The 12,756-nt window shown below is 39.4% G+C and overlaps 1 protein-coding gene and 1 long non-coding RNA gene across 2 annotated transcripts; one reads left to right on the top strand and one right to left on the bottom strand.

The window, feature by feature from the left end:
* Positions 1-4,302: 4,302 nt before the first annotated feature.
* Positions 4,303-5,435, bottom strand: LOC108144908 (skin secretory protein xP2). The gene is made up of 2 exons (XM_017270070.2): positions 5,324-5,435; positions 4,303-5,252 (listed from the first exon to the last, which is right to left on the bottom strand). Exons 1-2 carry the CDS (start codon positions 5,324-5,326, stop codon positions 4,401-4,403), a joined length of 855 nt encoding a protein of 284 aa, XP_017125559.1. The 5' UTR covers positions 5,327-5,435; the 3' UTR covers positions 4,303-4,400.
* A 2,987-nt stretch (positions 5,436-8,422) lies between these two features.
* On the top strand, positions 8,423-9,091 carry LOC108144238. The gene is made up of 2 exons (XR_001774350.1): positions 8,423-8,592; positions 8,657-9,091. It is a non-coding gene; the product is annotated as an uncharacterized LOC108144238 (long non-coding RNA).
* Positions 9,092-12,756: the final 3,665 nt, after the last annotated feature.

Raw genomic sequence — 12,756 nt, 5'->3', positions numbered from 1 at the left:
ACACGAGCACTTTCTCTTTTTTTAATTACACAAATTGCTAATGAACAATTTTCCGGTTGGTGCCAAAAATCCGCGGAGACTTTCCGACGCCGAAGTGATTTAATTCCCGTTGAATTTGTTTTCCCGAGAGGATAAAAATAAAACAGACGATGGCAGTGAAGTGTTGGTGTTGTCAAAAAGCTATGCAAACAAGCACTTAACCCCTTTTATTTTGACAATTCCATTATTTTCGCAGCGCCAATAAACCGAAACTGCAAATGTATATCGAACAAATACACAAACACTCTCTAGCGGAGCATAGTTGTACATAGCCGCAATGGCATGTTGGTCATGCAACACTGCGTATAAGTAATTTAGTTGTTTGCCCGTTAATAGTTGACATGCAGCAGTGCATGGTGGCGTCATCAGAGGGCAAAAAGAAAATATATAGTTCGTTCCCCTTTCGAAGAGTTTAAAAAACGAGGAAGAAGTAATGGCATCGGAGAATATTTCCCCCATTCACATTTGAATAGTTTAGTCAATCGCTTGAAGTTTAAAGGCTCTTAAAGTGGATTGAAATCTTATATATGAAATGGTTAGCATTTTTTACTCCTTTCACCCTGTTTAAATAACATAAATTATAAGCCAAAGTTCACTGAACCTCCATCTGCGTGTAGTCTAATGAATTATATATATATATTTTTGTTATATTTATACGATTATGGAAACACGAGCTTCGATCTGAACGAAGATAGCGGTAGATACTCATTCGCCTTCATAATTTGCATAACTATTTTGCATTATTGGTGCAAAAACTGATTTAATAAATATTCAAAATGCAACTTGGGACTTCAAGAGGGAATGACAAACTCTTGCCAATCGATTTTCAACATTTTTCGACGTTCGATGGACCCCCCAGCTCATAAATTCATTCGCCGCATCGGTATATAACTTTACAAATGTGTGCACGCCTATATATACCTTGGCCAGATAAATCAACGGGCGACAAATTAATGCTGCAAATGAAGTGCAACTGCTGGCATCGAACCGAGGACCCACCTGTCCAGGATAACGATTATTTTCGCGCCTCTTGCCAGGACTCCAAACCTCCCTGCCCCTCGTCCGATGTCGCCCCAATATGCAGTAACAGTAAAAATAAATGAAGGCAGTCAACGTTTGCATATTTCAGTGGCTGACGCCTCTCCACGAATTTCCAGCCCTTGTTTTCCTGCTTTATTTTTCGTTTTTGGGCCCCCCCAAACTGCTGATATAATTACGTTGATACTGTCAATTTCCCAACGATCCATGTCCCATATCCATGTGCACTCCGCACGTTCGATTCCGCACTGTCGCTTTAAAGCCGTAAGCGTAAGCCAGCCGGACAGCGAATTCCGGGATTCCGGCGGGTTCGAGGGACCCATCAATTTTTACGCCCGATTTATTGAGTGAGCAGGGGAGGTTGAGGGTACATTTCGTGTTCAATGTTATTCTGAAATTTTGTGTTTTTCTCGAAAAGTGGAATTGGTATATCTAAGAAAATGTTAAATCCATTTTTAATTTAAGTAACAATATAAAATCATTTATTTAGAAAAGTTCGATCATCATAGAATCTCAATATTTTTAAGAAAATATAAATGCAAGATTTTTAAAGCCATAGTTAAGATACCATTATAATAATATAACCGTTATAATATAACTTTAAAATAAAGTCGCAACCGGTTAACATTTTCATTTCAAAGAAGAACCAAGAACTATTTTAAAAGGTTTAACTTATAAGTTTAAAATTTCATTTTGGGGTCACATTAGAATTTGTGGTGTTTTTTATTCGCTTGACAAGTTTTGTTCGTTAATTTAGTTTTATCATATATTTTGTTTGTTATGATTGTTATTTGTTTTATTTTTTTATTCTTTCATCAAGTAAGTACTACAATTTATTTTTACAACACTAACCTGATTGTTTTTTTTGTTCATTTCTACTCTTTCCATTTATATTTTTTTCAAAATATAGGTGATCAATTATTCGAATACCAGCCATATGGAGGCCAACCGGTCTGTTGTTGATGATGACATTTTGGTTTTTTGCCAGAGCATTTTCACTTTTTCCATTGGAGCGTTTACTTTTGCATACTTTTGGGCCGGCTGACTCGTGATTATTTTGTAGTCCACGGCGCCTAAAGCATTGATTACACATTTTCAGACCATCTGGCGGCCAGGTTGGATTGTCAATGGCCCTTGGATGGGGCTATTTTGGGTGGCACATTGGGGCGAAACCGAATGGCGGAGATGTCGATGGGTCGCAGCCATAATGCGTGTTAATCAGGCATCATTAACTGCTAATTAAGTGCGGTTGGAAGTGCAACCAACTGTCAATTGTTGGGTGTCAGCCATACCTGGCTCCTTTTTATTTAATCGCCAGCCCTTCTGCCTGGCGAACCAGAGTGCAATGAGGCTGAAAATTAGCCAATCCATGCCACATTGCAGTAACTATTGGAATTTAAACTAATCGCTGGCATGGCTTAGCAAAATGGGACGATATGTAAATGAAGATGTGAAGGGGATATCACAATGTATGGCAGAGATGATGTTACAAAATTCAATTAAAAGAAAATCAGATGAAAGAAATTTGAATTAGAAATAATTACTTAAATTTATTTGGCCAATATGTTTTTCATGAGTAATAGGGAAATTTTTACTTATTTTGTTCCAAGTGTTTAAAAATTGGCTTTTTCAAAAATTAAATCAGATTTTCCAGAAATTGTGAAGTTGCTTAAAACTTTAAATTTGCTAAGTTATTAAATCAAAACATATTTTTACTTAAAAAACCTTGACTATTGAGGGCCACAGCCGAAAAACAAATTCAAATATTTAATTTGCTCACCGCAAAATCTAATCACCGCTGATTTGAGTGCGTTCTGCACGAATCGTCTCTAAATTGTAATTGCCTGTCAAATAATTTTAGTGCTCGTTACTCCTGTACTCCATAGAAGATCCTCTATGCACGTGTGTGCCGGTCGGCACAAAGCAAAAATGTGTTTTAATTCATTTAATTGAGCTGCCAATATTCGACCAGAATGTAATTAACGAAATAAGCCAGGACAATCAATCCATTGTGGTTGGGCAGAAGGGAAGAGCGGTGGAAAAAAATGATTTTGTTTTAATTACGCAATTAATTTTAGTTGCTTGGCCGTTGGTTTTTGCGCGCTTTTTAATTAGTATGCGCAGTGGCAAGTGTAATATGTGGCTCTGCGGTTGTCCTGGCATTCGGACGGGAATAGTGAGGATCGAGGTAATGGGCCCCCAATGTCTCTGCCGCAGTCCAGACATTTCCCTAATCGAATTGCCGAGGGGAGAACAGCTCCGTAGACATTTGTAGCTGCATTTTCTTGTTAATTTTCTGCAGCGTCTATCGTCTGCCAGCTGGAGGTGTCCTTGTTCCTGGCCCGCCTTCGATTTCATCCTGCCACTTGTTAGCAGCCACAAGTGGTCAGTGGTCGTCTGATGAGGCCAATCCACTCGGCTCCGTCTTCGTTTTGAGCTGGAGCCACGGAATCATCGATTTCGTGTGGGTGCACAGACAAAAATCAAACGCAAATCAAAATAGGTTCACAAAAACAAGTATATATCAAACTGACTTGCAAGAATGTATATTCTCTCATTTATTAAAAACAAAATTATTTTAAGTTAGCAATCAGCTTGGGCTCACATATTTAGACACAAAAAAAATCTTTCGTTGAATGAGTTATTGAATATAATTTTAAAACACATAACTAACTAAAATTCATTTGTGCCGTTAATAAAAGTTATAAAGTGTTTTTTTTTCTTAATTATTTGGGTGCACAGACAAAAATATAACCTAACTGAAATATTTACATAAATTTATTTAAGCGCATTCTTCGAAATAACATTCAATTTAAATGACTGAAATAAATTTGCCGATTTCTGAGTGCATCTGAAAACTTTTGAATCTAACGAGAAAAAATTTCCACATCATCAAAGCTCATTCCAGGCCATAAATTTCGTGATAAATGTGGAGTGGCGAGCAGCGAGGACTGTGGACTTGCATGGAGTCCTCCGACATCGAAGAATCGAATCCTTGGGGAGTGTTCCGCAACTTGCTTGCAACTCCTTATTATCCTGCCTCCGCCGCACTATCTGTCCGATGGCAAGTTCGATTCCACCCGTCTCGCCATCTCTTCGGGTTTCATAAATTTCCCACTCAAATGGCCAGAGTAAACTTAAGAGTTTTCTACGCCATCTCCCCGTTTCCCTCTACCCGTTTCCCGAGTGATTTGCTATGATTGGAAAACAATTTGAAGACTTTTCTTTTTGTTTAACAAATTGAAGGCGGAAATTTTTTATTACGACTCCCCTCGTGGGAATTCGTTAGGAAACAGTTTTTCGTGTTGGGCTTTGGTAGGTTTCTAGATGCGGTGACGGTAGACGCGACGACGCACGGTCTTGTAGCGGTATCCATCGTTGGACACGGGCTCGATCTCCTCCAGAACTTGGGTGTTCGTGGGCTGGTAGACGGGAGCGGGAGCTGGATGGTAGACTGGAGCTGGGGCAGGAGCTGAGTGGTAAACTGGAGCTGGAGCAGGAGCTGAGTGGTAGACTGGAGCTGGGGCAGGAGCTGGGTGGTAAACTGGAGCTGGAGCTGGGATGCTGATTGGTGCGGGGGGCACATAGGTCCTCACGGGAGCGGGAGCAGGGATCACCACTGGAGCGGGAGCTGGGATCTCAACAGGAGCCGGGGCAGGAGCAGAGATCACAACTGGGGCGGGAGCTGGAGCGGGAGCTGGAGCTGGGTGGTAAACCGGGGCAGGAGCCGGGATGCTCACGGGAATGGGAGCAGGGGCTGGGTGGTAAACCGGAGCTGGTGCTGGAGCTGGGTGGTACACTGGAGCTGGTGCTGGTGCTGGTGCCGGGGGAATGTAGGTGTTCACTGGGGCAGGGGCAGGTGCAGGGATCTCAATGGGAGCTGGGATCTCAATGGGAGCTGGGATGCTGATGGGAGCGGGAGCTGGGTGGTAGACCGGAGCTGGAGCAGGAGCTTGGACCCTGATGGGAGCGGGAGCTGGGGCTGGGTGGTAGACTGGAGCCGGAGCTGGGATGCTGATGGGTGCTGGGATCTCAATTGGAGCGGGAGCCGGAGCATGATAGACCGGAGCAGGAGCTGGCTGGTAAACCGGTGCCGGAGGAGAGTAGTCGTAACCCAAATGGGAAACATCGCCATAGGCGCAGGCCAGAACGGCAAAGGCAACAACCAGGATTTTCTGTAACACAAAAGAGACCAAAACCATTAGCGATAAAATCCTTGATCCTTCTGCCAGGTGGGTAGGCTCACCATGATGACAACAACTGCGATCTGTTACTCCAAGAGCGAGCGAGTAGCTTCTGCCTGAAGAGGCTCAACGGCAAACTATTTATACGAAAGACCGAGCCCAAAATTCTGCAAAGCCAAAAACTTGAACTGAACCTCAGTTCGTCAGCACGGCTCATCTAAATAATCAGCGCAGATGATGAGATCTTACTGGTTTTTTTTCTTTGGGGGTCGTCAGAATGAAGTAGCACCCATTCGGGGTGTAGAGTATAGCATATTGGAGCTGAGGAATGAAGATTAAGCCGCTGATAGTCAGATGGATGTGACGGTAAGGTGAGTATCTGCAAAAGTGACTTTAAGATGACATTAATCTGAGATGCAGACTGCTAACGGCATATTTAATGGGCTCAGCTGAGGTTTTATTGGGCAGCTGCTGGATTTATGGATCATGGGTGTTTTGGCACATGCGTCAGGTGTAGCCGGAAATTTGCAATGATCGTTTGAAACGAATGCAGACGCCAAAAACTGGTTGGGTTTTACGACTAGTTTGACAAAGGTTAGAAGCCATTGTTCTGGATTAAAATATATGAAATTATGCAGCAGTTTTGGCGTCGTTCTTGCAGACCTCTTTTAATGGTTTCCATTGTCTCAGGCGGATTTAGCGGGCATTATGCTAATTCAAACTGTAAGTTGTCAACAAACAAACAGACTTTTTTTCTAGGCCCATAACTTTGTTATCTAACGAACCCTTGGTGGTCAATTAATTTCTCCAAACCAGTTGCCCACGATTATGGTCATAAAAATGGGTCTAGCTCAGTCGTCGGTGAGCCTAAAATTATGGATTCGACTAGTTGATTTCAAGGTTCCACCGCGACTACTAACGAATGCTTTTCAGGAAAAGATTGAAAGAGTTTATAATTATACGATCCACACCTCAGATAATTACTTGGACCTTAAGCGCATAAAACACCGTATACCATTTCAAGTATAATTATGAATGCTTCATTGCTTTGTGGCAGCCGAAATTATTTCCTCTTCATCACGTATCAAATGCTAACATTATTCTTCGCCTCTCAACACGGATCGTTATTTCTTTAATTTGTCTCCCTGTTTAATTATAACTAGTTAATAGTTTTATTCTCTTGCAGGTCAAAAAATATACTATCATGTACTGACAACTTTTAATTGGTTTAACTATTCGGGGTGTTGTTTGCACTTCAAGTGCAAACTCGTTAATCACATTATTCATGGTCCGCATCAAGTCAAACATTTAAAAACTTGTTGGTCATTTTCAGAGTTTAGTTCAGACTACCAGGCATCGGGCATCCAAAAGTCTTTTTCTGCATTTGTTTATATTTCACGTATGTAAATGCCGATCGTGTTAGACATGCCAAGATAGCCAGATTGGAGTTTGAGTAGCATTTGCATGGCAAATGGCTTCCGTTGTTTTTTTTTACTTGGCCCGGTTTTATGGCAGATCTTATTATAGGCGAATCCCAATTAAAGCATTGTTTAGTCACTCACATGAGCATCCACACTTTTGTTAGCTTACCAGGCTGTCATAGCCGGTTATTGGGCAAATATAAATATTTGGAAACGTTTTCCCTTGAATTTGTACACTATTATTTCGGTGGTTTCCTAATTTCGTTTCCGTAATTAGGAAAGACTTTTCGAGTAGCCATGTAAAGTTTGATTTGGTGAATAATTAGTTGCATTTACATTTGAATATATATAGATATTAGCCGGTTTTTTGATATGTCAGTGGCAGGCTTTGTGCTAATAAGATTTATTGAGTTCTGCCCACAAATAACCTTTGGTTGTCGGAAGAGAAAATCCAGTAAATAATGGGTGATTAGTTTGGGTTTGAAAATATGAAAAATCGTTAGGGAGCATTATTTATTTTTGGCGAAGTTCACTTTAAAGACGGAATAAATTTGAATGAAATTATATCGATTTGCTCCCACAATTCAATGGGCAAAAAAACCGGTTGTCTTGGACTTTTTTAGATAAGCTTTTGAATCTATAATGTTGAGATGCTGATTCGTTATCATATATAAAAAATACATTAATTAAAATCTATTATGTATTGGTTACTCGTTGCATATTGTAATATTGTCTAAACTTGAAATGGTTAACTTCATGAAAATGGATGATCTTTTGGGAGTTTAAATTAGAGAAAAAAATAAAGAAAATATGTGATATCTTGACACTTATACTTTTTTATACATGGGCATATTAATTTTGGGTCAATGCCTGGCACAAGCTGCCAAAGAAAGCGGAAGAAAGCGGGAGAAAGGGGAGAGACAGAGTGGGTGGGTGGTGCAAAAATAAAGGAGGAGTCAAGTTACGAGCAATGCACAGGATTCAACAACGGAAATGAAATCACGTACCAGGGGCGTTGTCATTCACAATGAGTGTGTGCCTTAGTGTTCCGTTGTTGTTCACGTTGTTGTACTAGTTGTGGTTGTTGTTCCAGTTGTCAGCAGTCGCGGCGACGACAGAAGCTGCCATCTAAATACATATACGGGCACTGGAAATAAATTAGTTAGGTAACCAAATTTTGATAAAATATGTCACAATTTCCGTCAATGAAAAACTACAAAAGAAAATTAATAGCTTTAACCTTTCCTGATAAACTTATTCAGATTGATGGGCTTATCTTGTTCTTTACAAGTTACAAAAAAACCCCTACTCTCACTGAAAATCAAATATTGATTTTTGAGCTAAGTGGGTCGAATTTAGCTGAAGATAAGAGTGATATACCAGGCTTAATCAGTAGGCTCACGTATCTCTAGTGGATGGGTGCACAAAATGAAAATCACTTAGTACAATAGCTATACATTTTTTTGGGAACGCGAGTGCTAGAGATAACGCAACATGACTTTTGTTTCCCGAAATACTTAAATATTCGAGCTCAGCTTACTATGATCAGTCGAGATTGGTTCTCCGTGAAGAGAAGTCAACCGCAGCCGCGAACTTCAGCGTTTGATTTGAACAAAAACGTTTAGAGCAGCCACTGCATTGATGTAGTCGCAATCGGAAATGTCCGCCCTTGATTTTTGCAGGACCACTGAACAATATAACTGTATTTTTCTACTGATCCTAAAAGAAACAACGGCGGACATTTCCGATTGCGAACACATTGATAAAGTGGTTAAACAAAAATTGTATAAATTACTGTGTTTGGATCTACTGCCTGCCCTGAGGGACAAAACACCTGATCAATTCCGTCTTGAAATGACTTCAATAATTCACTCTTTGGCTAACGATGACTAAGGATCGATCAAAAAAAAGTAAGCTGCTGCCACTTAAGAACTGTTTAATAGGGCAATATACTCATTCAGTTTCCTTTCGCAGGTTTGTGTGGTTTCTGGATGTGCCTTGAATCATAAATGAAATTAGCTCTCTAATGCCACCAATTATGTCATGAACAAAAATATGAACAGGATGACAAATTCGCATAAAATGATTCAACTTGACAATCTAACTATATGAGTCATTTAGGAGTAACGCTACCTGAACATAAAGGTAAAGAATAATAATCAAATAAAAAAACATCCGCAGAGAAAAACTGAGGAGCTCATCTCGATGACTTAATTGCGAATTCTACCGAAATGAGAAATGTATACATAAGCGAAATACTTGTTCCAATTTGCTGTCACAAGTTAATACAATTTTGCCATCAATGTGTCATAGCCAAAAATGAAAATCGGATGACGAATCTCGAATCAAATAAAATTATATGCGTCATATGTCAGTGACGCGAAAATAAAAGCAAATTCCAAATTCAAATTCCAACTTGTGTCATTTATTTCTCTCAGTGCATATGTTTGCTTGTATGTGTGGACGTCTAATGTCCAATTTCAATTTGGACTGGCTGGCTGACAGAGCTTGTCGCCGTCCACCGCAAATGGCAAACAATGTATATGTATTGAAGGTGCTTCCCCACCCAAAAAACCCCCATTTCACATATCTACGGAGAGATATAGAAGGGGTGTAGAGGTGAAGTTGGCAGCTAAGTTTATTTACTTTTAACACGAAATAATAAAGTTTACAAAAAGGAAACGTGCGCCCTGCGCTATGCTGCACTTCTTAGCGATATTCCGTTATGCTCGTGCTCACCGCGCGCGGTGGTGACTGTACCTCGCCTTTGACAAAAGCCATTTTAAGGATTTTCAAGCGCACAAAGCGAAATTTTAACTTTCAAGGTGAGCAATGGAAGGGGAGCAAAAGGACGTATATACGAAAATGGGATATCCTATGATGATTTTAATTTTGATTTTGTTCTTATAGATAAGAATAATTAAAGTATTTAATGACAGACTTTAAATAGATTAAAAAAATTAATTTACATTTTATATAAAGGTTAACAAATAGTTAATATACCAATTATTGCGTTGATAGCTAGAAAAGATATCCTACAGTCCTATAAATTAAAAATTAACAAAATTGCAAATGTGTATAGACATAAACATTTAAGGAATATAATTTCAGGCTTTAAAAAATTTAAAAAGTTAATTTACATACTTAAAGTAAGGTACAGTACCTTCTTGGGTTTATCCCACCTTACCCTTTGTCCACAATTTATCATCCTCCAGTAATGCCACCTCATTTTAGGCCCCTTCCCTAAAAAAAAGGGACAATTTTAGCCAGCGCATTGCAGTGAAGGAAACTTTGTGCCCGAGTGGCAAAGAAAAAAAAAAGGTAGAAAAATTAGCGACATGCTGTGTGACGTGACTCGACTGCATTACGTAGCCGCCCCTTCGGCCCGACTGCCCAACTTCTTCCGACAGATGCCTTTGACAAAGGGGCGTGGCCAGGCCCGGCCTAACGTCACAACTAAATTATTTAAAAACTCTCTAAGAGCAAAGAGGCTTTGTGCAATTAAATGCGTTCTCAAAGCGCCACGCACACATGTGACAACATGCTCTCAGGTCCAAAAGGACGAGCATCCCCTCCGTAATGTTAATAATTACGGCGGAGTCTGAAGTCCGGACACATGTGGTGGGTTACTGTATACTGGTTACTGACTTGAGTGCCCGGTGCTTGCGTGTGCGGCTAATTACAATAAATTTGGCCAATTATTGTCTGGCATTGTTTTGGACCTGGCGGCGGCTGTAAACTTTAAGTAGCTCTCGAAGACCCGGACGAAGTTTCGTTGCCATCGATACGCTTTTTTCGGAGTGGGTTTTCCGTATCGAAGAAGCACACATTGCGGGCTAATTGTCTTCGAAATTATGATAAGAAATAACTTTTGTACGACGCCGCATTGAGCGTGGAAGTGAAGTCACTTAAAAGGGTCAGTCGGGTCAGCATACTATCGTAATGGTTATAATGCCCCAATTGGAATGGGTAAGTGAGTGCCAAAAGGTTATTATTGAATTTGGCAAGGCTCAAGGAAATTGCGGAAGGGAGGTTGAGAGTAGGTTGTGGGTATTTTAAAGGGATTACAATTGAGCTAACATATCAATTCATTTGTTGTTGAAGCTTATGAGTTAAAATACCTTATGATTCTGAAAACCAAATTATATTTCATATTATTTTATAAATGAAAAGTAATATTTGATTGAGGTCATAAAAAGAATTTCCACATTTAGCTTAGTTTAAGGCACTTAAAACCATATAAAATAGATTTGCAATTTGTATAAATATATTTAAAGAAATGTTTTGCTGCCTAAAATCTCATCCATAAAGTTTGAGCAGTGGAAACGATTTTCATATTTTGATACAAAATAAAATCCAATTTTTTTTAAAACAAATAAATCCCTTCCTTGCCTTCTCTTACTGTTTTGTTAATCTTTTCCACTTTTAGTTCTCCACTTCACTTGTGCATATCAATTGCCCGATGCCAATTCTGTCTCACAGATATTTTTAGCAATCATGGCAAATCAAAACAAATGTCAAACGATTTGCTTTATAGCCTTCGCCTCAGACCGAGACTGCAGTGATTTGCCTGGGGAATATGGCAAAGAGTCCTTCATTTTTATTATCCTAGCCCATACAGCCCAGCAGAAAAGGGGTCCAACATATGCGCGCTTCATAAAGTGCCCCCTTTTCTGCTTCTCTGGTGCATGCCAAATGCCAAAGTAGATGCAGTCAAGTCGTGCGCCAGCTGAGAGCGCAATTTGGTAGAACAATACTATACGTATACGCCCTATTGTTCTCTATCTTTCAACATTGCACTGAGAAAATAAAATATTATTTCAAATAAAAATAGTAGATTGTTGCTTATCACATGCTTTTCAATGAGAAAATTTACGGATAAGCATTTATGATCTAAAATTTTTGAAAATTTTTTTGATAGTGGTTTTTTCTTTGCAAACTTGGTTCATTTTTGTTTGGCTTAACTTGTTTGCTTTAAGCTCTACTAATCAAACTTATTTTGCACTATGTTAAAAAAGTTGTTTTATTATAATACAAATACAACTTTATGTACTACAAAAAAAAGGTACATTTGAAGTCCAAGCTACCAGGTATGTCTTTTAAATTGGAACAATTTTAATTAATGCTTGTCTCTTTATAAATTTTAGGCCATCTTAGAGTTTTTAATATCCGTTATGATTTTAGATAATTTTATAATCATTTTTATCCGTGTAACTGCTACTGGCATTTAGAAACGCCTTTGTCTTGGTTTCGGTCTTGCGCCTGCCTTCGTTTCTGCCAAACGCGCCATATATTTTTTAGGTTTATGTCTTCGTTCCCCAGCAAATATATCCAAGGAGCCAGCGAGCGGGACAATAATGCATATGTCGGGGCCCGTTGTCGTTTTGTTTTATTGCATATTTATTTTTTTATAGCGAAAGTAGCAAAATATAAATCGTTGTTACGCCGTGTGTGCCACGGTTTTTGGCCCTGTTTGCCGTGCTCCTGTTCGTTTTCGATTTTTTTGGCAGGCACACAACAGCCATAAGCTCTGCCAATCGCATATGGGCCTCAACCAACCGTACTCATGCAGAATTAAGTTCTCGTTGCGCTTTTTGCCAGAGCTTCCGAATCCAAAAGAGTCCTATACATATAGTGGCGGATGGGGTAGATAGATGGTAGATGGTCGATGTTGGGCCAACCAGCAGAATTCAATCATGAAAGTTTTTCTATAATCCGCTTTGCCCCGATTGCATTTCAATTTGCCATCATTTTGGCGCAAAAACTTAATTTTCCACCAATTAGTTTTATGGGCAGGAGTTGGGAGGACACTCGTAATTGATGTGTGTGTCCTACAAAAAACATTTAAACTTCGAGGAGGTTGCGATGCTGGGGAGTCAGCAGCAAAACAACTGACAATAGTTTCAGTCGAAAGTTTCAAACTTTTTAAGGTTCAATTATTGCTTTTTGATATGGCTTCTGGTGTCTTGGATTAGTAATTTTTTGATAACGAAAAATCATTTGAAGAGCTTTTTGATAAATTCTTAAGTGTTTTATATATTTAATACAGGTTTGCATATAAAAATAAAATTATA

Source organism: Drosophila elegans, unplaced genomic scaffold, assembly GCF_018152505.1.
Source record: "Drosophila elegans isolate 14027-0461.03 unplaced genomic scaffold, ASM1815250v1 contig_183, whole genome shotgun sequence".
NCBI classification, from domain to species: domain Eukaryota; kingdom Metazoa; phylum Arthropoda; class Insecta; order Diptera; family Drosophilidae; genus Drosophila; species Drosophila elegans.
The sequence above is the reverse complement of the archived record's forward strand: the minus strand, read 5'-3'. Positions and strand labels throughout refer to the sequence as shown.